Source organism: Rhinolophus sinicus, chromosome 15 (assembly GCF_057876585.1).
Source record: "Rhinolophus sinicus isolate RSI-liver-muscle chromosome 15, RSI-T2T, whole genome shotgun sequence".
NCBI classification, from domain to species: Eukaryota; Metazoa; Chordata; class Mammalia; order Chiroptera; family Rhinolophidae; genus Rhinolophus; species Rhinolophus sinicus.
Genome location: NC_142515.1, coordinates 28,601,219 through 28,625,318, shown reverse-complemented (window position 1 = coordinate 28,625,318; position 24,100 = coordinate 28,601,219). Strand labels below are relative to the sequence as shown.

General features: G+C 41.0%; 1 protein-coding gene and 1 long non-coding RNA gene across 7 annotated transcripts in view; one reads left to right on the top strand and one right to left on the bottom strand.

Annotated features, from left to right (window-relative positions):
- LOC141572917 (uncharacterized) overlaps window positions 1-4,782 on the bottom strand; it is a 31,452-nt gene extending 26,670 nt beyond the window's left edge. Inside the window, exons 1-2 of one of the 5 annotated variants that reach the window (XR_012498480.2) lie at window positions 4,662-4,782; window positions 4,293-4,396 (exon numbers count right to left, since the gene is read on the bottom strand). This is a non-coding gene — a long non-coding RNA (uncharacterized LOC141572917). Of the gene's footprint in view, window positions 1-3,312; window positions 3,533-4,292; window positions 4,564-4,651 lie in introns of those variants that run through there. The other 4 variants (XR_012498479.2, XR_016018906.1, XR_016018907.1 and 1 more) reach the window with 4 other exon arrangements.
- LGI1 (leucine rich glioma inactivated 1) overlaps window positions 4,629-24,100 on the top strand; it is a 35,649-nt gene continuing 16,177 nt past the window's right edge. The window contains exons 1-4 of one of the 2 annotated variants that reach the window (XM_019739735.3): window positions 4,630-5,170; window positions 5,586-5,657; window positions 22,961-23,032; window positions 23,127-23,198. In XM_019739735.3, the coding sequence (XP_019595294.1) occupies window positions 4,704-5,170; window positions 5,586-5,657; window positions 22,961-23,032; window positions 23,127-23,198 (683 nt within the window). In that variant the 5' untranslated portion in view covers window positions 4,630-4,703. Of the gene's footprint in view, window positions 5,171-5,585; window positions 5,658-22,960; window positions 23,033-23,126; window positions 23,199-24,100 lie in introns of both variants that reach the window. The other variant, XM_019739740.3, reaches the window with a different exon arrangement.

The window sequence follows — 24,100 nt, the reverse complement described above, 5'->3', positions numbered from 1 at the left end:
CGTTGAATGCCTTTTTTGTGACATGCCTTTTACATGTGTTATCACTAATCTGAATATCAACAATGAAAAGATGGTATTACTTTTACTTTATCAATATAGAAAATGAGGCACAGAGAAGCTAAGCAATTTTCCCAAGGTCACACAGCTAGTAAATAACAGAAAGCATAGTCCAACATGTCTAATTGCTGTTCTAAGTCACTAAGTGAAATTTATTGGAATTGAGATCAGCATTTCTCTGCTATTTCACACATTCCTGGGATGGGTGAAGATCTTAGCATCCTCTATTGTAGTTTCTTCCTTCCTCCCTTCCTTCCTCTCTCCCTCCCTCTTCCTCTCTCTGTCTCTCTCTCTCTCTCTCTCTCTCTCACTCTCTCTCTCTGTTTCTTTCATAAACCAACTGTAAGAAACATTTTACATTCTGCGCGCAAACACACATACACATAGAGAATGGAAACAAAGGTTTCACAAAGCAATAGTTAAATCTCTTATAGGTGCAATCCAATCCAATTTTGGATTCAAAACTATTTCATTCTTTAAAATTCTGCTTATACAATCTGCTTATACTAGATTGATTTTGCAACTCACTAATGCATCTGACTCGCAGCTTCAAAAACCCTGCTCTATTGAGAAAGCTGCTTAAATTGACACCAGTTTGCATGTCTGAGTGTTTGTAAAACGAGGCAGGGCCAAGCTGGATCTTTTAAAGTCTCATAATAATGATTTGTTTACTTGTACAATATGTGTTTCCTAGGCCGCACCAGCCTGAAGGGAAAACTGGGATCAGAATCACAGCACAGGCTGTTCCTCGCTCTGCGTTCATTGGCTCTCCCAGAATCACCAGCCTCTCCACGAAGACCCCTTCCAGTTTCTGAGGCTGCCTAGGGAACATTGCATATGTGCTCCTAAGCATCACGCCCTATCCTTCATTTTCCTTTCCTTCTGCTCCAGCTTCCTGATGGGATCATTTGTCAGTTCCTTTGATGTCTATGGGGCTGTCACTGCTGCTAGGCCACTAAGGTGGACATGCTTTTGGTGGAAAATCCAGTGACTTTGACGATGCCTGAGCCATGAGCTTGGATGGAGATGCTGTTGCCCTCCCATCTTACAGCAGCTCTGGTGCCACAGCTCTGTGTGTAGTTCCTCCTGGCACTCAAATGCAATGCGATGGTGCCCATAAACTAGAGAGAACCGCCTTGGTTACAGGGATCCCAAAGTAGATTTCCCTCACTCTCTCTCACTTAAACACATTCAAGGGCAGGGGCTAAAAAAAAATCTCCACCTTGTATTCACAGCCACCTTCTTTTTTCTCCAGCTCTGGACTTCGTTCTTGGACCAAGTTTGGGTGTTGCTACCCTCGCCCAAACTGATGAATTCTTTCTTTCCCGGGAGTCTCCCTGGTTCCTCCATGTGAATAGATTCTTGGCAGGGTCACAGTCTGTCATCCTGCCCAGAAGTGTCTACTTCCTAGAGTGAGCGTAGACTTCAGCGAAACCCATTTTTATTTGAGAGCTTTGCTTCCCAGGAGTCACATGTTCAGAATTCAAGCCCTGTGGCAACAATTACGATGATGATGATGAGGACAAATCTTTCTGATGTATCAGACCCCTCACTAAGCACTTTAGATACATCACTCGATACAGTATTTCTCCGAATAATTCTCTGTGGTACATGCTATCATTTGGCTCCTTTTGCAGAGGAGGACTCTGTGGCCTAGAAAGGTGAAATAGCCAGTCACAGGGCTGGCCCAGTGCAGAGCCAGCCCGGGACCCTCTCAGCCACTCCTCTGCAGCTGGGTCTGGATGCCAAGCTGCCTCAGCCAGGCCCCAAGCCTCCCTGGGCCTCTTCCCAGCTCTGCTTTCATCCTTTCTAGGCCCCTCTCCCAGAGGTCCCCAATGTAATCCACAGGTGGGTTGCCAAACCTTATTTAAAGGCCTCCAAGTGGATTGAAACCTCAAGCTTCCACCCTCCCTCTCCCCACATTCTCTCTGTGCCCTCCAAGGGCTTCCAGAGGAGGAGACATCTCAGTCGGGAAAGAAAGCTTCATCAGCAAAACAGCCCCATCTCCAGGCCCCTCAAGATTTCTAAAGAGCAACCTGCTCTCCTCTCTATAGCTGCCTCCTCAGACCCAATTCTGGAGCCAGGAAGTGGTTTCCCCTTCCTAACAGGCCATCAGCATTCTGCGTTACCCGGTGAAAATGCTGCCTGATTTTAGTGGGTGTTTTAATTGAATAGGGAATTCAAGTCTGGGCTGAAATGCCATAGAAAAAGAAAAAGTTACTGTCTTTTCAGAATGCCCATTGTAATTTGTCCTTAGAGTTCCCCCCTGACCCCCCTCCCCCTTGCCATGGTCCTTTTTCCACTTGAACTGACAAACTGAACCTCCAGATAAATACAGCTGCAAAGTGAATAGTTATGGGTATGATTTCTTTCCCTCATTCATTCACCCTCCTGGCTTAACCAAGCCAGAAAGTTTAAAAGACCACTCACCCTTTCTTTGACTGCACCCACAGAGCACAAAGCCAAGGGCCGATCAAGCAATCTTGATCATCTGATGCATTTGAAAGTGAAACACAGGGAGTGAATTATCCTCTGTGACTTCGCGCAACAGTTTAACCAAGAATCTGCCAGAGTGCCCCTGCATGCAGAGTGGTGGCGCTGCCACACCCCACCTGTGTCACCTCTCGGTACTTCAGTTTCCCAGTCTGCAACATGTGGGGGCTGGATCTGAGAATTCCGAGGTCCTGAATGTTCTCATGCTCTTTATTTTACAGTTCCAAAATGCATCATTCACGAGTCAGATAATTTAGGGGGTGGGTGACTGTTTGCATAAAAATGATCCTCTATAAAATTTTCACCACATAATTATTTTATGGAGCAAGTTTCCACTGTGTCCTTGAAAAGCAGGATTCAATTTACAAAAATCTGACTTGTAGCCAACTTCTAAGTGACACTTTTATTGTCTCAAGTGGGACTTGCCCGCAGGTCACGGTTTCTAAACACACTGATAATTCCCTCCCCCCAGAGAGTCTTTAACAGTGAAGCATTACTAGAAGCCATTCTAAAATCATTACTTCTCTTGAACTGAGTTATTTTGTTTCTTTTCTGTAAAAAACATATTTACAAACTCTCAAAACCTGCCTTCTTATAATAATCTACTGGTCCTTTGGAAACACAAACACAGATTCTATCACTTCTCTGCCTACCACTCTCCACAGGGGGCCCACAGGCCTGCCGGGTCACATCCAGGCCTTTGCGGATGCTGTTCCCTCCACCGGGAATGTTCTCAGCAGCCTCTCTTTCATTGCCTCCTACCTGGAACTTGTTCCTTCTTCAGGGAATTGTCAACTCCCTTTGTTGTAACTCTCAGGTGTGATCTGCAGTTTCTTTGGGTGAGCACGTCCTGACCATGCATAACCTCTGTGCTCTGTTGTCTCACAAGAAGCCATTGGGGTTGCTTGCTCACTGCACGCACGACGCTGTCCAGACACTAGATTCACGGCAGGAGCTCTACCTTCAAGGAACCCACGGGCTTCTGGATAAACAGACAGCAGTCAAGTACAAGAATGAGCCCGACTACTGCTGCCCGCCCCTCACAGGGCACGGGTTGTGCTATGAGAAGGAAAGGGTAGACTGTCCAAGTATCAGGCTCCCAGGGAGGATGGGTTTATGTCCTAACCACACATTTGCTCTGTTGTCCTACTTTTCTTCTGTCCTAACAGTCTTCCCACCCTCTTGGTCTGTACTGCGCTGCCCCAATGCCAGGGCCTCTTATTTTTTTCTTCTTTAAATGAATTCCCTTCCCCATATGTGCATCCTCTTTCCCAAGAAATATGAGTAACATATCTTACCATTTTGATTTAACGTTCATAGTATTTATGGAATGTCTATACTATCAGCCCCATTTTACAGACCGGGGAACAGATCCAGACACAACATCAGCTAGTTCTCCGCGGAAGTGGGACCTCAAAACCAGACCTCGGCTCTTAGTCCAGTGTTTTCCCCACCTTGTCTCAGCCTCCTGGGCTAAGCTGGGCCTTTTGCAGAGCCCCGAGAATCTAAAGTTGGCTGCCTCCTGCTGGCAGGGAATTCCTTCCCGGCTCCTGGTGCTACTGCTACAGAACAGAGAGTTCCAGAAGCCAGGAGGGTGGATGGTACACAGAGGCAGCATACTCTTTTTTTCCCCTCCCTCCTCATGGGAGGAGAGAATGTCTTACACATTTGGAGGGGGAGGGAGGATTATGAAAAACAATAATTCATGACAGTTGATAAGTGTCAAAAAAGTATTTACTCACATTCATTCCCTGAAAGTCACATTCTCCATGTGTTCTTATTTGTCTTTCAACGATGGCATTAGTCAGGTGGACTCAGCAAGATATATCAAGGTTTTAGCCAAATGCTGCAGAGGGAGAGAGTTTCGTTTAACTTCATTTTTCCAGCCAGGGCTGGCTCCAAAGCTAGTTTTTCTGACTAGGTTGTTTGCCACATGAAAAGCAAATTCCCAGAGGTTTCTGAGATTACCGAGATCCCATGCTAGCTGACTGCTGCCACCCACCCGCCCACCCACCCACTAATAAGACATAATGCCATCCTATTTTTGGTAACAATTAAAGGGCCTCCCGGTGCAAGCAGAAAGCTGTTTATTTGCTGTTACATCACTTCACTTTGCCTTCGAAGGCTGGTCTGTATTCGGTGTTTTCGTGGTGATGCAAGTCGGCTGTCTCCTCCAGCAGTTGGATCCCTCCCATCTCACAGCACCTCACAGGTCTCTTCCCCGAGCAGTGCATTGCTGGAGAGAGGAGCCGCTCACGAATCAGCTGCAGGTCCCTGTTTTGAAAAGCAGAGATACAGAGGCAAAGGAAAAGGGTGGACTCTTATGTGACCTGGTCTCAGAGCAAGACAATCACCAGCTGAATTCCAGAAGCCCTGTTCATGTTTGGGGAGATTTTGTCGACTGCATGGAATCAGAGAGAAGCCAAAGGATGGGAAATGCCTGCATCCCTCTGAAAAGAATTGCTTATTTCCTATGTCTCTTATCTGCGCTTTTGCTGACTGAGGGGAAGAAGCCAGCGAAGCCAAAATGCCCTGCCGTGTGTACTTGTACCAAAGATAATGCTTTATGTGAGAATGCCAGATCCATTCCACGCACCGTTCCTCCTGATGTTATCTCATTGTAAGGCCCGTAAGCATTTTGCTATCTAATTTACGATTTTAAAATTCCAGCCAGTGTATTTGGGGCTTTGCATGTATTGGGAGAAGGGCATAGAGAGAGAGAGATTGATTCCTCTTGCACGCTTGGCCATTTGACAGTGCTAACATTTTGCTGCATTTAGAAATTTTGATTTTGATTAGCTGTTATGGAACATGCTTAGATCCCCCCCACCCCTGAACATTATTATGAGAAACCTGTGGCAGATTCATTTTTCCTACTCCATCTGGGAAGAAACAGTATCGTACTTTATAAAATTGTGTCAAAATAGTGACTGTTTTGCTAAACCGGATTAACATAAGATTTGTTCTGTGTGTGTGTATGTGTGTCTCTTTGTGTGTGTCTATTTGTTGGTTTTGTTTTGTTTGTTTTCTTTCAGATCCTTTGTGAGATCTGGTTTTACTGAAATCTCAGAAGGGAGTTTTTTATTCACACCATCGCTGCAGCTCTTGTGAGAAATATTTATATCATGACTATTTTTAATATAGCATATATTTGGATAAGCCCTCTAGTAAAACGATCTCAATATTCATTTTGTCAAATGTGATTCTATTTCTCGAAAGAAAAAGAATATCAGTCAAGTGAGAGGTAGATGGGTTTGTTTGCAACTTGACACCAACAATGCAGGTTGATTCTTGCCGATGGTAAATTTACTAACTGTAATGCTGTCTACTTTCATGGCTATTTATGAAGTTGTTGGAATATTACAACAATGATCCCAAGTCCATTCCACTATTTTACTTTCATTTTTGACTTGGGAACTTTGGTTATTTGGCTCTGGAGTTTTTGAATTAGTCAGTACAGAACCCAGCATAACATATGCGCTCAAGATGTTGTCCCCTGGGAAACCCAGGGCAGGCTGCTACTCTGTATGATTTACTGTGGGGGGGGGATCTGGGTTCTTTCTAGGTAATTCCTTAAAAGATTAATTCTGGAGAGACTGTTTGCTAATCTCATCTAATTTATAACTAGTCCCTTTACAAGGAGGGAAAGAAAATATTAATATAGGATAGGGCACAGGATTAGTCTTGGTTGTGTGTTTTGAGTTAGCCACGAGGGAACCACATACTCATTCTATGTCTCAAAATAGTCCAAAAAATAATATTTGACTCAGATCTCTCCACAGGCATAATGTCACATATGTAATTTTTTCTGATGTGGAATGTTAGGCTATTGGAGTGCTAGTTCTCAGAGCAAGACCCCGTGTGTGTGGGGGGGGGGAGGGGGCGGGGTCAAGAGGTCCCCTGGTGCTCAGGTGTCAGGCAACAGACGGGGTTGTATTGTATTGTAGTTATACGTTTCTAGAAGGGGATTAGCCAAGTGTCAAGCAACTGTGTTTTAGTTATCCAAACTGCAGGATTCGGGACCCAAGTTTGGGAGTTCTTTTTGATTATTTTTGTTTTCTTGCCTTAACTGACCATTTGGCTGTTTGAAGTTAGATATACAGAAGCAAACAGCATAGATTCGAAATTGCATAGACCTGTGTATAAATCTCACCCCACCACTCACTAGAAACTAGACTTGTAATCTTGTGCAAATGACTAAATCTCTCTGAGCCTCAGTCTCCTCATCTGTAAAATGGAGGTGATAACACATTGAAGGGTTGTTAGCAGAGATAAATAAGATTTCAGTAGATAAAATGCCTGGCATAAGGTCAAATGGTTACACATTTTATAAATGGTAGGCTTTAAAATTTTTACATAAAGCTAACAAGCTTTTTAAAAAGTCACTTAATTTATTGTTTTGTCTATGTGAAGTCCCAAAACAGGTTTGACTATTTCATTCATTCACAAACCTGATCAGGTGTTTTGACATTATATAACAGTGTTAGCTGGTGTCCTTCTAGTAGCTAATGTCTTTGAGTGATTAACAATTGAGTAGAATATTCCTAGGGCATTTATGTGTTTGATTGAAGGCTAACAGTGTAATTAGGGGAAGTGTTAGCACATCAAACAAATCCAAAAAAGATAGTCTTTAGCACATAAAGGGTCAAAGTCTCTAATGCTGGGATAAGAATTGGTTGTATCTGAGAAAGTGATAAATCATGCTTGTGTTGTTCGTTAGTTAAATACATAAGTGGCTCACTTAAAAAGCATCTTTCTGATGAGCTAAGGCATCTCTCTCCCCCTAGGATAAAGTTCAGGAAGTGTCAGTTGACACTCTACTCATATTTCAACACTAGGTGGACTTGAGCAGTGACACAGAAAGCATGGATTGATTCACCTAATCAGTTAGCACATCTCCACTTTGTTTTTGCTGAGTGGACCCAGCCTCAGCAAGCACAGATGCTGGACAATGTTATAGAAATAGTTCCCGACTGCTGCACAGTAATGTGATTACACGTATTTAGAATCACAGAGGGAAGCCAAGGAACTGGTTTTTAAATAGCCCACACCAAGTATGTGCCATGCCCCTGTGTCCCATGCTCCAAGTTCCTATGGAACATTCCAGCCCTTATTTCTAAAAGCAGTTCGGCTTTCAGAAATAACAAAAGGGAGAGTACTTCTTGCCCTGTATGTCCCGACTTAACTCACATTGGCTAACCTCCACATGGCAGATTTGTGCCAGAGCTGATCTTATGCAAAATCACCAAGAGTCAAAGTTTGTCTCTAATCTTCAGAACCCTGTTTCCTAAAGATTGCGATCCCCAGTCTTCCTGCCCAATGTTCTTAGCTTCCTCCCATCCTCAGGAAAGGGTCTAATAAGCTCATTTTCACTGAGGAAGTAAATGCTAAGGCTCCAAGTATGAACTGTAATTATAACAGTGGTGGGAATAGATGGTTCACCAACAAAAAGAGTTCTTTTGTGGGACAGGGCCATCCAGTGCTCTAAAAACTGCGTGGGGGCTGCCACCCCCCTACACACACCCCCATTGAAATATGATAACTAAGGGGCCTGAATTTGCCTTTGCATGACTTTTGCCAGCAGATCAGGCGTTGATCACACCAGCCTGAGGGGTTTGCTTGGGGTTTGCAATGAATTCTAATGGCATTTGTGACCACAGATTACCAAACTGACCTGTGATATTCTGCCTGAATCAATTCTGCTTGATTAATATACAAAGGTAGTTGGTTTCTTGCCTGTTGTTAAAAAGGGCGAAGAAATGCCCCCTTCCCATCATCCATCCTAACGATTTGGTGATTTCATTATGGTCCCAAATGCTTTTTCAGACCTTCTGTAGAGACATGATGAGAAGGACTTTTTGAAATGTCAGCCTGAGGTACTGAGGGAAGCAGACAAGATCCCTCCTTAAGTACACACAGTGTTTGGGGAGAAGATGCTGATGGGACATAGCTGGCAGTGTGTATTGGAGACCAAGAAAACAAAAGCCCACACTCCATATAAAGAAAAAAATTATCCAGTTAAAAAATCATCGGATTAGTTGTACAAAAGATATATTTAAAAAAAAATATTTCATTTATGGTTTTAAATAATGACAACAAAAGCTTTCTCAAAAAAAAAAAAAATGCCATTGCACTGATGTTTTCCATAGGGCCAGTTGTGAAACATAACCAATGAATATGATTATTCATTCTAGTTTGCTTTTCGTGAGAGGGAGTGATGTTTGTAATGAATGTAATTTACAGAAATGAGTTTTCACACATTACAGCACTTCTCATCTACAGACTGAAATCCCCAATGATATAGGTTCATTACAGAAGTAAAATTCAAATTTAAGAGTGTAAAATGAGGCCACGCTGCCAATCGTTTACAAAATTTTTAATAAACGAAATGTCTCCAACTCTTCAGAGACTTCTAGTTGCAGGAAGTAAATTACAGGGTTGGTCTGTGTATCATGCTCAAAAAAAAAAAAAAATCTCTATATAAGAATTCAGTGTGATCAGAAAAAAATTCCATTTATTCCAGTGAGATTTTGTCTAGTTTGAAGCAATAGAACTGATCTCGCCGGGGGGGTGGGAAATCATTATTTCTTTTATTAATCAACACAGAAGTGCATAGTTTTTTGATTTCCATAAGAAATCAAAAAATTTGAAAAATGGAAAATCTAATAGTATGAACAAGATAAATAAGCCTCGCTTTACTATGGTTTTATCATTTAGTCGCTCAAAATGTTACTAGTCCAGGGTAAAATATTCATGGCCTATCTCACCTTTACAGTGTTCGGCCTCTTTTTCTATTCTTCCTTATATTACAAGTATAAGAGAAAATGAGCACTCTTCAATGACTACTCAGGCCAGACCTATCAGCTACGCAGACTTATAGTGGAATTATTAGCTGGTTGTAGATGAGCATGTTTTGGTTTTTGCCCAACTAATGTCCCACAATGGACCAAGAAGTAATCATTGCAGCCATCGAGGCTATTTTGTCTACAATTCACCCAATGACCCATGGCTCTGATTTTTAACTTTTTAATTAATTAAAATTTGTTGTAACTGTGTAAATAACCCTGTGCAAAACAACACATTTTCCCTGAAAGAATATTTCTTCCTCTCAATTATTCAGGCTAAAAAACTTAGGAGTTCCCTGTCCCTGTCCCTCGCTGTCTGCTTCCAACTGGACAAGTCCCCTCTTAAAACAGCAGGAGAATCTGCTGCCTCTTCTCTACCCAGGGCCATGGCCCTGACTGAGGCTGCATTTGCTGTTTTGGAGCTTCTGCTCTGGCCCGCTGCTTCCAGTTCCCATTCGACCCACGTCCCTGAGTGTTACCTTCCGGAAATACAGCTCTCGTCATGTCACCCTCGTGCTTGGAAGCCTTTAATGGTTCCCTAGAAACAGAGAAAGTCCCAACACATGAGTTGGTATTAACAGAATTTGGCTATTTGTCCAGGATCATCTCTCACCATATTGATAACACATGCATACACACACACACACACACACACACACACACACACACACACACCCCAAGCTCCAAACAGACTGAAGTCGCTGAGTCTGTTTTCTCAAACTCTAGGGATTTTCCTGATGTCTCTAGTACTTCCTGTCATTTATTAGAACTATCTGTGCTGCATCTGCCCATGTGTCTCATGAAGAATTATCAGTAGCAAAAGTCTAAGAGCCTGGATGTTGTAAGCCTAGACCTTGCTCACTATATATTTGTTGAATTCGATCCATATTTTGATAGATTTTATACTAAGGTCTCCTGCTTTTCTATCAGTAGATAGTCTTGGTCATGGCACACTTATGTTGAGTTTCCCGATTATATTTCATAGGAACTAATAATGTGGAGGTCTGGAAAGTGAGCTGAACCAAAATAATGTGAAGAGATCATTTGCTCATGACATTATGATGTCAAACTTCCTCACCAGAGATTTCCAGGGTGCCAGAACTTAACAGGCCAAGTACCCAAAGCCTTTCCTTAGACCCACTGCTTGAATCTCGTTTGTCCCACTCTGACTTCCTCTAGGCCTTCGACATGTAAAAAATCTTATTTAGGCTCCTAGGTTCTTCACTTCACTACAGAGGCTGACTAATCTCTCTCCTGTGAAGGGTAGAATTCCCCCTTTCTCTGTTCTCCAGTCTGCCAGGACATCCAAAGGGAAATGTTGGTTAAGCATTGCTAAGATGAGAAAAAATTCATTAATACAAAGATAATTTCCTTTTTGACTTTTATATTTGCTTAGCTAAAACGACTATTTATTTATTGTATAGCTACAAGCAATAGTAAAATGAAACAAAAAAACCTCCCATTTCAGCAAACACATTTTGGGGTTTTACTGTGCTGCAGGCACAGCACTGGCCTTTGTGAGGGTCACAAAGATAAGTGACATCTCTCCCTTCCCACCTTGATATGACAGCCCCAAGCTGGCGGTGATTCCTAAAAGAGGTAAATTATATTTTGCCTGTATTTGAAAATATTGTAAGGTAGTCTTGATAAGCTTTCTCATTTTGTTCAGAATGGTATTCAATTGAGTGTTGATGACGGTGAGGCTTGCCAGTCGTTGATCCTCTGGCTGAGGATGTAGGCTACAAAATGACTGCAGGTGCTTTGCAATGACAGCTGTGATATCAAAATGCCTAACCCTAGTGAGCCAGCAATGTGGCAAGTAGCAAAGAACACAGCTTTTGTGGTCAGATAAACATGGGTTCAAATCCCCACTCTGCTGCTCACTAGTTCTGTGAGTTTGGGCAAGCTTCATCAAGCCTCATTATGTGTATCCACAACATGGGGAATAACCATAGTACCTATCGCATAGGGTTACAGTAAGGATTAAAGGGAACAATGCGCTTGGAACAGTTCCTGTAACTCAATAAACATTAGCTTTTATTATCGGATCTGAAAATCACTTTAATTTGAACAACCATAACATCAGAAGAGCATCTGATGGTAGAGGCTGGGTCTGCCTACAATCCCAGTTTTAAAATTTGGTTGATCTGCACATGTGTCTCCATCAGAACCTGCTAAGAAATCTCTCCTTCACGTATGTCTCACCGAAACACGAACTAGTTACCTTTCTGGGGAAAGGGAGGAAGAGAGGAAGCAGAACTCTCTCACTTCTTCTTCATGAAAAAACAACTGGCACCATATTTTGTAAAACATATCAGATTTTGTTTAAAATAATTAACACTGACCAGTTTTCAGATGAGTAATTCTGCAGTAGGATGGTGAAAGGCCTGAACTAGAAGTCAGGAGACATGGGTGTGAAATCCAGTTCAGCCACTACTGGGCTGTGTGACCTTGCGTTGGTCACAAAATATCCCTGGGCCTCACTTGTTATATGTGTAAAATACCAGTGATAGATTAAATTTTGGTTCTCAAACTCAAATGCCAATGGGAGTGGGGGTGGTAAAGTAAATGAAAGAAACAATTGGATATACGACAATAGGTAGTGGTAGGGACTAGGGTAGACCAGAGAAGACACGTCTTACCTGAAAATGACACCCTCAGCTCCAACATATCATTGCTGACGAGAATATGGCACATGAACACGGGGCCATAATTTCCTAATTTTCAGGGGAAAGCAGAAACCTGGAAGCAGAGTCTGAAACAGGATAAAGACCAAACAAAAGATAAGTTGGCATTTGAGAGCTTCACATTCAATTAATTAAGGTCTCTTCCTAGCTTAAAATCCTATTGTATTTTATTCTATTTTACAGAGTTACTCTAATATAATATAGAAAATGGTCTTGTTAAGGAAATGGACAAAATTTATTATATCAATTGTAACAAACCAGTAAATTAGATTGTGAAGTGAAAAAGCCTCATAATATGAAATTGGTTATTATGAAGTTATTATTAAAAATAATTACCCACTTCCCAAGCAGGTCCATTGAGACTTTACCAGGACTTCCCCATGATGGCTGATGATAAAACAATGTTTCAGTATCCCTCTCATGGGGCAAGGATTGGAAAGGAATTTTGGGGCCTGTTTACATGGCAAGATGGCAGGTACTTTGCCTGTGTAAAATGTGATTTTTACATATTAAAAAAAAAAAAAGACTAGAAAAAAAATAAACAGACTAGAATTTATATGTACAAAGAACTCTCAACTTGCAGAGAACTTCTTGTGGTAGGTCATAGATTCTTCCCAGCTGTGCTCCTATGGCTAACCATGTCTAGATTCTTTTCAGAATTGTCTTCACTGCCAATTTACAAGCCACGCAATAAAACCAGTTTTGTTAGGGGGCATTTGCCATTTCTATATTGCCTGATGCTAAGCACTTTATATATCTCATTTCTTATTTCATCATCACAATAACCCTGTAAGGGGGTATGATTTTCTCTATTCTGCAGATGAAGCACTGAGTCCTAGAGGAGTTAGGTAACCTCTTCAATGTCGCACCCCTAATAAGTGGCAGAGCAGGGCTTTAAACCCACATCCTCACTTTTAACCACTTCTGCCTACTTCCTCTTGAACATGAATCATTGGGCTTGAATTGACTTTACATACTTTTTTTCCCCAAATCAAATTTCTTCTCAAAAGATCAGCCTTTGCCATTAACGAGTATATTCAGGGGACTGTGTCCTGATTCCTGGAGACAATTACTGAGAAGGAGTTTCAAAAGCCCTTTGAAAGAGTGGCAGCGTTGCTGGCAAGAACATCTAGTTTCCCTAGGATTCAACTCTCATTTGTATGTGTAAGAGAGAGAGAGAGAGAGAGAGAGAGAGAGAGAGAGAGAGAGAGAAGGAAAAAACAGCAAAAGACAAAGGACTTCTTTAAAGTTACACCTTAGGCCAATGTTTTCTAAATTTCTGTCCTGTGAAACGGTTGTCCTGCGAGAAAAGGGTTCTGTGCTCACATAAATTTGGGAAACTGCACATTCTATTCCTGCTTGGCTATTCACAGTGCCCCTTGGCATGGAAAAGCCTCTGGACTTATTTTGTTTCACTTTTTTTAGCATCCCATAGGATATTGAGTCTATGGACCATACTTAGGGAATCTATGCCTTTGGTATTCATTTTATTTATTAGCTTCATTATCTATGCCTCACCTGTTCTAGAAAGGCTTGCTAGCAGAGCTTAGGTAGGTAGAAAGAAACCCATCTTCAAGAACACCTTACACCTTCTATCTCCATATGAGGAGTAACTCAGACAATTCTGTTAGTGTGGGTTCATTGAGTATGATATCTGGGACTCAGGCCTTATCACCAGGCTATGCACCTGGTCAAGCAGAGTGGCACACACCACTTCCTCAGGGACCTCCCAGGGGATGCTTTATCTTTCAGAGGAAGTAGATTATCACTGGCAGCCCATTCAAGAGGAAAAAGGCCCCTGAGTTTAAATTTACAATCTCACTGTTTTTGTTTGGAGCCTCACAGTTATTCAACTAGTTATTTTTAAACCAGCATTTCCCTGGGTATGATCCATAGAATATTCATTTTGTGTAAGGCTCAATGATAAAAGAGTCCCATCATCAATACCATTGGGAAACTGCATATTTAATTCCCTTTTGAAAACTCTCAATTTACTTAAAGATAGAAAGATTCGTGTAATTAAGAACACTGATGAACTTCACTTACCCGCTTTTCCCCAATTTATTTATTTATTGTTGTTCATTTCAAACCTCTCAAACCCCATGAAATCCTTGCATTTCAGGGCATACACTCTAGGACCACTGGGCAAAGCTGTTCTACGTTTGCAGCAGATACTGGGGATCTGATGGGACTAAAAAGAAGAAGCACAGGCTTGCCCATATCCCGTTACCAGTCCCAGTGAGAAGAGCCTGAGCACGGAATCCCAGCTCTGCCAGTCATAAGCTTCTAATCCCTTTATCTCTCTCATCTCAGTGTTCTTTATATATATATATATATATATATTTAAAAATATTTTATTGGGGAAGGGGAACAGGACATTATTGGGGAACAGTGTGTCCTTCCAGGACTTTTTTCCAAGTCAAGTTGTTGTCCTTTCAATCTTAGTTGTGGAGGGTGCAGCTCAGCTCCAGGTCCAGTTGCCATTGCTAGTTGAAGGGGGCACAGCCCACCATCCCTTGTGGGAGTTGAACTGGCAACCTTGTGGTTGAGAGGATGCGCTCCAACCAACTGAGCCATCCGGGAGCTCAGCGGCAGCTCAGTTCAAGGTGCCGTGTTCAATCTTAGTTGCAGGGGGCGGAGCCCACCATCCCTTGTGGGACTCGAGGAGTTGAACCAGCAACCTTGTGGTTGAGAGCCCACTGGACCATGTGGGAATCGAACCGGCAGCCTTCAGAGTTAGGAGCATGGAGCTCCAACCGCCTGAGCCACCGGGCTGGCCCAGTGTTCTTTATATTTTTAAGTGGAGACATTTGAGGATTGAAATGAGTTAATAGATGGCAAGATGCTAAAGATGATGTTTGGCAAGAATAGGCTTTAGAAAAAATGTAAGTCCCTTTTTAGTGTTTCAGGACCAGGGAGATACAGAATGAATTTGTAAACAATACTGGGAGATGGGAGGTGGGCTATGCCAACTCCTAGAAAGGAAGACTTTGACTATCCTGGCATGAAAGGTGATAAAACTATAAAACCAAAGGGGTAAGTCCACGCTCAGGTCTGCTGGTGTGCATGCCAAGAATATTCCAAGGGAAACTTTGCGAATCTAACGCCCACAATCTCCCTCATCCTGGCCCTGCTGCTCACAAAAGATGTGACATGGGGTAAGTCACTTACCTTCTGTAGGTCTCACTTTCTTCACCTGTGAAGAGGAATTGAACTACATATCTCTCTGGGGTGCTCCCCCACTCAGACTTATGTGGAGCAAAAGTAAGGTTATTCTGCAGGTTGAAGAGGTGGTGGTCTACATAAGAATCAGCTGAATTACACTGAAAATGTTTTCCAAGGATTAGAATAAAAAAAATTGTGAAATAATGTACTCATGTGTGATGCTTCCCATTTTAATGCTTTCCTATCTTGAAAGCATATTTTTAAATAGTCAAATGTAAATTATTCAAATTACTCCAATGACACATGCACTTACAATGTGTGCATTTCACTAAAGTGAGTCATCAGCCTATTATTAATTATCATTCAACCGGCCCTATTCTTTTGGAAAAAAGGAGAATATTGGTAACAACCAGAGTCTGAATCATTTAAGCAATGGCAGCTATAAATAAGTTGGTGAGCTCTCCAGCTGTACCCCCAAATCTTCCAACAGCTATAAGCTGTGCATCTTGCTCTTTTATCTGTGAGTACATATATATGCGTATATAAACATACAGACTCACATATGCACCTGGAAGTGTGCACACTCTTGTTTACACACACTGCCATGGCTGCCTAATTCCCTGTGTGATGCTTATTGCAGTTCTCTTGGGCAGGTGAGCGTCTCACTCAACCTGTTTCCCTAGCAGTAAAACTAATGCCCTTCACTAGATCTACGGGCTCTTCCAGCCCGGACATCTTATATCTATGATCTTTGCTTAGATATTCTTCGGCAGAAGCATTGGAGACATGCTCATATATACATTATCTCGTGTAATTCTTAGACTTTTCCAGGAAGTTTTTTTGTTATTATAATTCTTTTTTTTTAACAGATAATTAAATAGATTCATGTACTTAATGCATCATGTGCACAATAAGTGGCAGCTGCAAGCTTAGAAACCAGACTCTCTATTCTATATCTAACCAGTGCAGTCTCCAAGTGACAACTGGGCATTTGCTGCTCACTCTTCTCTTCTTCATCCAGAATACTTATTGTAGGGGAGAGCCCCCTAAACCATCTCCCATCCATAGCCAGAAGAATCTGCTCTGGACTGGAAGACAGGATGCAGGCCACCCATTGGCCAATGACAATTCTGATGGCAGGCAAGATGTCACAGGTGACTAGAGACGTAGGTGTCGTTAGAGCCACGGGGCCCCGGCGTGACCAGATGAGCCATCTGGTTTGAGACAAGGAGTGGTTTTCTCAGCCGGATCCTCCTCCCATTCAGCCATCAGCAGGCCTGCCTCCCCAGGCGGAGCCCATGCCTACTCTCCCATGAATGATACCCACAGTGCTCCAAGCATAGACTCATACAGCTTTCAAGCTAGAAGTGACTAGGAAAGCGATCTAGTCTAGACCTCTGATTTGACAATATGGAGAGGAGAAATGACGTGCTCAAGGCCACACAGAGGATTTATGGCCACGTGGAAATTAAGAGCCAGGCTTCCTGATTCCCTCTTCAGAATGCTCTTTCCTGGTCCCTAGAAGAGGTGAGAAGCAGGACAGGAAACCACGTCAGCGGCCCAGCAACCTTTGCATCGATACATGTGCTTGCCCAGTCCTCTTGCTCTTGTGGACGGCCTTCTAGCTGGATGTTGGGCAGCCTTAGCCTTGACCTCCTCCTAATGCAGCCAGATCCTCGTTTGCTGATCTCCTGCTCCTTCCTTTACTTCTCTGTTGCCCACCGCAGGCTCCCTCAGAACTCTTGAGCTCTACACTAACCCTGCTGCTTACTTTTCTGCTACTTTTCAATTAAATGCTTCTGGTCCTAGTTCTTCAGTTCAGCCAGAAACCCCCTAACAACCTCATGGCCTTGTTAATTTTTGCTTATGAAGAAGTGTGATCTGTCCCAATGCAATATCAATAATAAAATGATGAAAGCTTTTATTAAAAAAACCTATCATCAATAGGGCATTTAAAGAATATTATTTTAAATACCTGTTGAAATCAAATATGCAATTGTGAAAGATTATTACCTCTCCAAACTTACAGGATGCTTTACACAGAGGTAAAGTCATATTTCTAAATAGTTACATTTTAAATCAGAAAGAATAAAAATATATGAATTGAGCACAAAACTCAATAAATATCCTAAGTAAATCAAAAGAAAATAAATAATAAACCGATAAAAAAATAAATTTGGAAGCAATGGGAGTAATAAATAAATCCAAGATTTGAGTCTTGGAGAAGAATGATTAAAATAGCAAACATTTAAAGGAAGCAATACTCACAAATGGGGAAGGCATTAATTGTTCGAAAAAAGGCTTTGGGTAAATTTGAGTAAATATTTAAGAAAGAATCAAGGCAGTGTCTCACCTCACATCATACATAAAAGTAAGTCCCAAATGGATTAAATAGTCAAATGTAAAAAAAAGGAAATTAAAAAGGGGGAGGTGTAGGTTATTTTTCATTGATCTCTAGGTACAACAGAATATTTTAACAATAAAAGGAAAGAAAAAAATACACAATGGAAGTTGATATATTTTGTTTAAAATGTAAAACTTCTTGTGTAGACAGTTAATTATTAACTATTATGCTGGATATTATGATTTTTGTGGTATTTGACATCCTTCCAATACTTATAATGTTTTGGTTTCCTTTTTCATTCTAAATAAAAATTCATGTTCATATTTTTTTAATGTAAAACTTCTATGTGTTAAAAATCATGAATGAAAAGACAATCATAATCAGTAGGGAAAAGTCTTAGCATCAAATAATATAGGAAAAGAATAGATAATATCCTTAATAAATAAAAAATGCTTAGAAAGCAACAACAATGGTCAAAGGACATAATTCCATAGAAAAAGAAACAAAAATGATAATACTAGATATTGGTGAGGATGTGGTAAAATAGGCATTTCTACACTCAGAGTTGAATATGTAATTTGGTGCAAGTTAGCAATAAAGAACTGGAGACTTGAAAAACCATCAATAACCCAATAACGTAACTTTTAGAAATCTATCCCCAGTCTATCCTAAAGAAACAATTAAGGATATGGAAAAATATTTGTATAAGAGGATGGTTATCATACTGTTCATAATAACAAAAGATGGAATCAACAATGAAAAGATTAAATCATGATATAATAACGCAAAATTCATGTTAAAATTATACTATTGAAAATTTATTGTCATTGGTTGTTCTTGATGGAATGAGTACATGAAAAGGAGGACACAGAACAATATAAAAGTTATTATCCCAATTTTCTTAAAATGCATGTCTTATGTATATGCAGATCAATATCTTTGGGTAGTATGATTATGGTGATGTTTATTTTCTTCTTTTCATTGTTTTCCAGAATTCCTACAATGAACATATACTATACCTAAGCAGAATGCACCAAACCGCACTCGAATTTTTTAAATTCTTTGCTTGAAAAAAATACAGGTTGACATGATCTTAATGTGACTTGAGACAACTTATATTGATTAATTAATTCCTTAAAAAGGGATTGTTATTTCATTGGATTTCTTAAATCTTTGTAAGTTGGGCAGCATTATTATGGTTGTCTGCCAGAATGTGGTGTTACGTCACCGTGCGACCCAGGTCCCAAACTGAGAGGCCACCCAGTGTGTGAAAGGGCAGTAGACCAGGAGTCTTGGGCTTCATCACCTTGAGTAAAGCTTTTAACAGCCCTCTGGGCCTCAGTTTCCTCCAGTCAAACCGATACTAACACCTGCTCTACCACTCACAGAGTTGTTCCAAAAACCGAATCAGATAATCCAGCAGGAGTCTATGAAATGTAGGCTATAATGAAGACAATAATCATCATTTAAAGAATGAGCTGTTGCCTGCTTGGAATTGATAGTTGATATATACAGTCAGTCTTCCTGAATCCCCTTCTTGGTAAGAAAACAGTCTCTTGGTTGCAAAGGGAAAAAATTCTCCCCACTTCTTCTGTAGTCCCTTTTCTTCCTGAATTCATGAGTCTGACGGCTAAGAGACATAAATGCAAAGCCCTTGCAGGTAGGGTACCAATAGGTCAGGCCACCTCTACCAAAATTCTAGGAGAAAATGCTTGGCTTTTTCCTTTCATAAGAATAGAGGAAGTGGAAGAGACCTCAAATGTTCCCATAGGACCAGGGTCAGAGGGTAAATTCTACACCATCTCTGCACAAACCCACGGGATGGTTGCTTGGCAGGTCTGTGGCGTCCAGATCTTTAATTTGTGGCTCAGGGTAACAAGTTCATTCAGAAGGTACACTGATCCCCACCAACTCCTCTGTGATGCTACCATTGTGAGGAGAGTTGTCAAATCCTAGTCCTATTACCGCAAACTCTTGCTACATGTACGTAGCTATGGGGACAGGGCAATCCATAGCACCTCCACGTACCACAGCAATTGCTCCAGCCAGACTTGCTACAAGGAGCAGAGAATACGTCAGTCACCACAGGTGAAGAGGGGCTTTTGTAACTGACTGGAAACCTTACCATATGCAGCCCTGGTTACATATAAGAGCCAATTGGGGAACTTTCAAATATCCCTATGCCCAGGCCACACACCAGGTATAGAATGTAACCAGAATCCCTGAAGGTGAGAACTGGATATCAGTATTTTTAAAGCTCCCCAGGTCATCTCAAGTGTGATCAAGATTGAGAAGCACTGGCTTAGGATCTAACACAGATCTAGAAGGCCTTTGCATACACTTCCCTTTTGCACACATGTCTCCTCCACTTTCTGCTCCTTCCTAAGTGTGCCTTTCACACACTTTTTTGCCTGCCATTGATCTAATTCAACCCTAAGTTATCCTTTCTCCTTCAGTTCCTCTGCCCACTGGCTCCATCTCTGTTTGTTGATTCCAAATCTTCAAGAAGTGACTTATCTTCAGCCCAACTCACTTTTTTGAACCAGGCTACTTGGGCCATGCCATGCTGACTGCCCTCAGAATTAGCTGCTCTGGGTGAGAAGCTGAGTCCTTCCTGCCCCAGATTATTATCTGAGGAAAGGGACAAATGTTGTATGGTATAAAACATGGCCATCAGGGTTTGACCCAAGTCTGTTGTATGTGAAGATGGGGTAGCAACAGGGTGGTGCATTTGTTACAACTGATGAACTTACATTGTCACCCAGAGTCCATAGTTTACATTGGGGTTCACACTTGGTGGTGTACATTCTATGGGTTTGGACAAATGTATAATGAAGTGCATCCATCGTTATGGTGTCAGGCAGAGTAGTTTCACTGCACTAAAAATCCTCTGTGCTCTGCCTGTTTACCCAACCATGATTTTTTTTTCTCAAGTGAACATCCTTATAACCAGCACCCAGAAACTAAGCATTGTCATTACTGTGATGACTCCCCTTGTGCCTCCTTCCAGTTACACAGATGAGTGTTGCTGGGTTTTGTTCCTTATGCGAGTATACTCATATAGGATGTACTTGACTGTGTTCTGGTTTCTTTCTCTTGACTTAAATTTGTGAGATTCATCCATATTTTTTGCTTGTAGTTGTAGTTTTAACCAGAGGTTTTCATCCTTGAAATCTAGTTCAACAAACATTATTCAGCCAGAAACTTTGCTCAGGGCTAGGCACACAAAAGCAAATAAGGATAAGTCCCTGCTCTAAGAAACAGTCAATCTAGTAATGTAGTAATGACCAGAACTTAATGTAAAGTGAATTCCTCTTTGATTGACAAATATTTATTCAGTGTCCACTATGGGACAGGCACTATTACAGGTGCTAGGAGTAAGCAATGAACAAGCCAACAAGCATTCTACTCGAAAGCCTCTCTTTTATTTCCCTGACATGTGTGGGCAAGTTCTGTTCACTAATGTTGATTTCCCACTCTGTTTTGCATCTTATTCAACATAAAGGGAACTAGTGAGAGAAGCTACTTCCTCTGGTGACTTGAAGTGCCTCATAATGAAGTTGTTGGTTCAACCACGGGACGGTTTGCAAACCAGTGAACATGGAAGTATTTCTCTGTATCTATTTCTGCCTTATTTCTTTCCCTCCATCTCTGATGCTGTGTATACAGAATGAAACAAAAATCTAGAACCTTAAGAAATCTTTGGATGTTAGCTTAGCTTGGAGTAAGGCTGAGCAATTTTCTTGTTTTATAGAACTGTGAAGTAAGAAGAAGCAATTGTCAAAGTTGTGATTAAATTCATAAGCATTTGAATTTGTTTTAATAACCATGGGCATTTAATATGCATGACTATTCCTTAGTGTTGACTTTTCAGAGCCCAGTAAATTAGTTGAGTATAAAGCTATGACACTGGAGGGAGGACGGATAGAAGAGAATACTACATCACCCCAGAACTGATAGCTTAGGAAGAAACGCAAGAGATCATTTAGTTTTGTTTGGTTGGTTTGTGTTTCCCCCCATTTTTATGGAAAATTCCAAGCATGTAAAAAAGTAGAGATAGTAATGAAATTCACTCCCACGCACCCATCATTCAGCTTCAAAAATTATCACCTCATCTTATCACCTTAATTCATATCTAACCCACTGCTGTCTCCTCCCTCGATTATTTTGAAGCAATCCCAACAATCAAATAAGTTATTCATAAATGTTCAGAAAATGAGATCTCCTAGTTTTAACCTTAGTTAACAGGCTCAGAGAGATGAAGTCACTAATCTAGTGGCAGTTATTTTTAATTCCTAGACTTTAAAAGTAAAAGTCAAAAAGCTTTTAACAGAGAATATTAGACTTTTCATAGTGCAATTAAACAGTACATATGAGATGTGAATTTTCAAATTATGTCAAGCATCTGATTTGGTCCATGACCATGGTCATATTTTGGACAATGGTTACAGGCGGCATCTGAGCTTCCCCTACACAAGACCCTTAAAATGTAGACTGAATGTCATTTGAACCCCTTATAAAATTGTCAAAATAAAACCTTATTTTCAGCTTGTATCAACACTTTATCTAACAAGGTCCATACATTAATGTTAACTCTGAAAAAAACTGTTTTGTGTTATTTAACCTATGACCATCTCTTTTAAGCCTCCCATCCAGAAAACTGGCAAGTTCTCCAAGGAGTTCAACAGGGTGTGAGGACTGCTGGTTAATATTCTTTTCATCAGTAATTACGAAACCAAATCACTGTGGATTTTGAAATTGCAAATAAATTTGTCCAAGTTAGTGTTATTTTCAACGATTTAGTAATAAAGTGGATCTAAGACTCTTCTTAAACTTTATTGTTTCCTATCTTCAGCCTGTTTTATTTTCAAAGAAGGAGGGTAGTTGATGTTCACTGAGCCAGTGCCAGTGGCTTATCTACTATGAGATATCACAGCACAACTGGGCACGAAGATACTTTTCTAGGTTCCCCAGTCTTACAACCCCAAAGCACCATTGTTTGGGCTGGTCAGAACATTCCAGAAGTTTCTAAAGCAAAGGGAAAGATTCTGTTGTGTCTTTTTCATGAAAATGTGAAAAATGTTGATTTGGCTGTCATACTGTCAAACGTTACCCAGGGCATGTGACATCCATCACTGCAAGGAGTGGGGCATGAAGCCCCCCCTTCCTTGATGAGCATTTGATGGGGAGATAATTGCGGATTAAAAAAAAAAAAAGCTACAAAAATTACCGAAGAAATAACCCTATATCAGGCAGACATCCAGACATTTTTCCATGCACAACTCCCACTCACTTCTCTGAGAAATAAAGCAGTAAAAATCGACAATCTGTCAGTTTAACCATTTTCATTGTGTACTTTTTCTGGGCAGGTTATTCACATCGAACTCCTTTGATGTGATCAGTGATGATGCTTTTATTGGTCTCCCACATTTAGAGTATTTGTAAGTAAAAAAACCTTTTTTTAACATAATGATTCAGGACAAGTGCTCTCAGATTCCTACAGCAGTCTGACAAAAATATTATAACCTATTGCAGATTCATAGAAAACAACAACATCAAGTCCATTTCAAGACATACTTTCCGGGGACTAAAGTCTTTAATTCACCTGTAAGTATGATTTTTTTTTTTTTTTTTTTTTTTTTTTTAAGGAGGGCACAGCTCACAGTGGCCCATGCGGGGATCAAACTGGCAACCTCGGTGTTATCAGCACCACACTCTAAGCAATTGAGCTAACCCAGCTACCCCTTGCTATTACTTTTTAAGTTTGCAAATGGACAATGCACTTGGATAATCTATGGTTAAAGCGCACTGTTTGTGGGTATCCATGAAAATCTAAGAAACCCAAATGATTTCTCTCCAGTCACGCTTGCCATCGCTCCCTGTCATCAGCCAGTGTGTGTCCAGGGAATTGATTACTATTAATATGATTAGTCTAAACCAATCATAATTAGGAAAACAATCTAATGCAGGGAAGTTGTGTGACTGAAATAACTTTCTGATTAGCTACATCATTAACTCACTTCATGCATAATTATGGGTTTATAGTGTGATTTGATATTTGCCATTTTTATTTTTCTGTATGTGCCCTGACGTTTATACATATATTATAACCACAGACAAGGCGTACATAGCACCTGCACAACTTGCTTAGACATGAAATACTGAATTACTCAATGGGTGATTAGAGTCAGTCCTTCTTAACAGGAGACAATTTTGCCTCTTAGGGAACATTCGGAAATAGCTAGAGACCTGTTTGGTTGCCAGGACTGGGGGAGGTAACTGGCTTCAGTAGGTGGGGCAGCGATACTGCTAAACATCCTCCAGTGCACAGGACAGCCCCCACCACAAAGAAGTACCCAGCCTGCAATAGCATGGTGCTGAGCTGAATTGGAGAAATCCTGAACATGAACCAAATAACTTGTTTCTCCTAGGCTCCCCTGCCCCCCTATAGACACACACACACACACACACACACACACACACACACATGCTCACTCACTCACTCACTC